This window comes from Nicotiana attenuata, chromosome 12 (genome assembly GCF_001879085.1).
Source record: "Nicotiana attenuata strain UT chromosome 12, NIATTr2, whole genome shotgun sequence".
Classification (NCBI taxonomy): Eukaryota; Viridiplantae; Streptophyta; class Magnoliopsida; order Solanales; family Solanaceae; genus Nicotiana; species Nicotiana attenuata.
The window spans coordinates 19,279,685-19,283,031 of record NC_032000.1 but is presented as its reverse complement, the minus strand read 5'-3'; the positions used below and the strand labels follow the sequence as shown (position 1 = coordinate 19,283,031).

At 32.0% G+C, this 3,347-nt stretch overlaps 1 protein-coding gene across 1 annotated transcript; it reads right to left on the bottom strand.

Moving 5' to 3' along the window:
* On the bottom strand, positions 492-2,858 carry LOC109235364 (esterase AGAP003155-like). The gene is made up of 5 exons (XM_019401439.1): positions 2,512-2,858; positions 2,151-2,249; positions 1,856-2,042; positions 1,208-1,309; positions 492-741 (listed from the first exon to the last, which is right to left on the bottom strand). Exons 1-5 carry the CDS (start codon positions 2,728-2,730, stop codon positions 686-688), a joined length of 663 nt encoding a protein of 220 aa, XP_019256984.1. The 5' UTR covers positions 2,731-2,858; the 3' UTR covers positions 492-685.

Below are 3,347 nucleotides of genomic sequence, written 5' to 3'. Positions count from 1 at the left end.
GTTAACTTTTGATCAAGAAGAGGATTCTTCTGCTGAGATTTTTTTGCCATGTTAGCTTTTGTTTTTATATTATTTTTCTGGAAAATGTAAGGTCACTTTGTTTGATTTCTCACTTATTAATTATATATATATGGCTTGTTGTCACGTTGCTCCTTTAGCACTACTCTTATCATTCAGCCAATATTGACCCACAGGCCACAACTACCACATTTTTGCTCTTGATTTTCTATTTTTTTTTCTTTTCACAAACACTTAATAGTAATTAATAGTATCATTTTTTACTTTTCTCCTTCTCGCTGTTGTTAGGTGTATCAATTGAAAGATAATTAGAAGCAACTTTTTTAAATAAAAATGAAATTAGTTAAAAAAAAAGAATAATATAAGTTACCTTCTACAACAGCGAAAACAAACTGATTGTAAAAATAGGAAAAAGAAACAAATACACTCCTATTTTCTTATCTGAGTATAATAGAATCTCCATAAAGTTAAAGTATGTAGTTAAAAAAAGTCTATTATATATACTAGTAAATTATCATGTTTGTGAAATATTACATCAGTAGATGTCCATAATCAAAGAAAATATAACTGGAAAAAAAATTAACCATTATTCATATGTCATACAATCGAGAATTCTTGTGGAGACCAACAATGAGACCCAGAACTACAATTATTTCTTCGTGCAAACTTAAAGTGTTTGAATTTTTTCAATAAATCCAAGCATTATTTCAAGACTGCTATCATCTGCAAAAGAACAATTAAGGTATAATCAAGTTTAATTCCAGTAGATAATTTGAAACTAAATTGATGAAAATAAGTAGTAAGTCAAAGTCTAAGACAAGGAAACGTACGATTCTTCCTACATTTTACTTTGATTCTTAAAGATTTAGTATTTTTCAGCGGCAGTAAAAATAAATTCGAAATATTAATTAATGACAAGAAATTACTTCGAGTAAAGTGTTGAGTATATTTTTTATTTTTAAAATATTATTTAAGTAATAATTATATCCATATTCTAAACCAAGTATAATACTACAACAACAACAATCCAGTGTAATCCTACCAATGGGGTATGGAGAGAGTAGGATGTAAGCAACTTTACTCCTACCCTTAACGGGCAAAGACTGTTTCCAATAGACCCTCGGCTAAAGAAAGGAAAACCAAATAGATAGTATAAATTCCAAAACAGAAAACTGCACAAGCTACTCACCAAGTTTGGGTATGGTATGGCCTTTAGGATGATGAATCACTTGTGGATCTACAAAACTCTCCAGCAGAATTTCACCATCTTTTTTCTGGAAATCTGTCTCTCCTTCAAAAAGAAAAATGAATACACTTATACTAATTGTTGAGTCATTTTGAGCACTCACCAACAAGGGGTATGGTGGAGTGGTAAATACTCTTTCATCTTTAACTAAATATGTCGGGATCGAATCATGGGTGTAGAATCGTCTTTGTTAAGAAGCACTTTACCTCCTAATGTTAGACTTCTCGGCGCGAATCCAAATTTAATCAGGCTCCCAAGTGGAAAACCAAAAAAAGGTCATTTTGAGCACCCAATGTGTGGACTAATATACACATGAGCCTAATGTTAACCAATCTATTTGCCCAAAAAATAATCTATTGAAAAGAAAGGGATCTTCAACTACAGTCAAACCTCTCTATAACAATCTTATTTGTTCCCATATTTTTGGGTTGCTATAATGAAATGTTGTTATGGAGGATATATATTATAGCATAATATAAGAATCGATTCCGAGAAAACATAATTTTAATAGGAAATAATTATTATATGTGGATGTTGTTATAGAAATGTTCGACTTCACGGTTAAAAAAACAAATTATAATATGTAAGTACCTAAGAAGTGAAGGGATGGGCAGTTGATAGGAGATGAAAATGCATTGGCAGCCAATTGTGGTACAACATATGTAGGCCCTCCTAATTTAGCTCCTGATATTATGATTACAAACTTTATCTCAGGAACTTTTGTTAGAGCCACTCTTTCCCTTTGCATGCCTGGTATTGCTGCACCTAAAACTGCTCCCTATTTTTCACCCAACAAAAAAAAAATTAAAGCAGAAAAAAACAGGAAAGACAAAACTTCCGAGGAAGGTTAAAAAATAAAGATAAAAAAAATAATAATAAGGCTTACTTGTGAGAAACCAAGAATACCATCAAAAGGTCCATGCCTTGACATAAAATCTTCTATGTACTCTACACATTCTTCAAAGTTATAAAAGTCTGTGAAATCCTACAAGAATAATATTTCCATGTTTGATTCTTCCATATGTTATAAACAAAACAAAGATGGAAAATTTTGATCAAATTAATATGGCCAGAAATCAGATGCAAATCCAGGATTTAAACTTGATGAGTTCAACCTTTATATAAACACAATTCACTTTGTTAAAATTAGGCACATTGAGTTTATTTGAACCCGTTGATTATATATTGAATCCATCTCTAGCAAAAATAACAGTGAATCAAGAATATAAGAAGCAAAGTGTTAATACCTTATTTGATTGAAACCATTCAAAGTAAGGAGGATCAAAGAAACCTTCAAGTGCAGATTTTCCCTGAGCTGGAAAAGGTGCATCCAAAAAAACCAAATCTAATTTATCTAAGACGGATTCCGGCCACCGGAGAACCAATTTCTTGAGGATTTCAGCACTGCCTCTAAAGCCATGGAGGCAGAGAATTCTTGGTTTCTTTTTCTCTGATTCTTTTTCCATTGTTAGGTAGTCTTTGTTTTGATAGGAGTATTATTTTCCTGGAAAATGTAAGACCACTTAGCATTATATGACTAGTTGTCACGTTGTCTGCTTATGTACCACTCCATAATTCAGCCAAAATTGACCAACAACTACCAGTGTTGGTGGACTTTGTACTTTTCCTAACCTGTGTACATAGTCCATGTTGGGCACTTTTTTAGGACTCTTATTTAAAGAAGGAATTTTTACCTCATGTAGCAAATGTTGATACCTTATTTATTTTAAATAAATACCCTTTTAAAAAGTTATATTCTATAGATACCTTTTGATTTTTATAGCCAAATATCTATTTATGGTTACCTCCTATTCTTAAGCCATAAAATACTTTTTGTATTATTTTTCTCTCTCATTCTTTCATATTTTTCTCCACCCCTCTCTCTCTCTCAACGCTAGTCTTTCTCCATGGTTATCTCCTCTCTCTCCGCCTCTTTCTCCATGTTTGATTGTCTAAAATGGTGAGTTATCTAGGTTGGTGAGCATCCGTACAAGGAGATTGTATTGGTAGTGATCTATGTACCAAGCACTTGGGTATAAACAAGTGTGGATCTATGGTATGTTCAATTCTTAGAATTTCTTGA

Coding starts and splice junctions, on each gene's coding strand:
- LOC109235364 (XM_019401439.1), bottom strand. CDS start 2,730: ATGGAAAAAGAATCAGAGAAAAAGAAACCAAGAATTCTCTGCCTCCAT. Junction 1,310..1,855: donor CCCATCCCTTCACTTCTTAG/GTACTTACATAT, acceptor TTCTTTTTGAAG/GAGAGACAGATTTCCAGAAA. Junction 742..1,207: donor CCATACCATACCCAAACTTG/GTGAGTAGCTTG, acceptor GTTCTTTTGCAG/ATGATAGCAGTCTTGAAATA.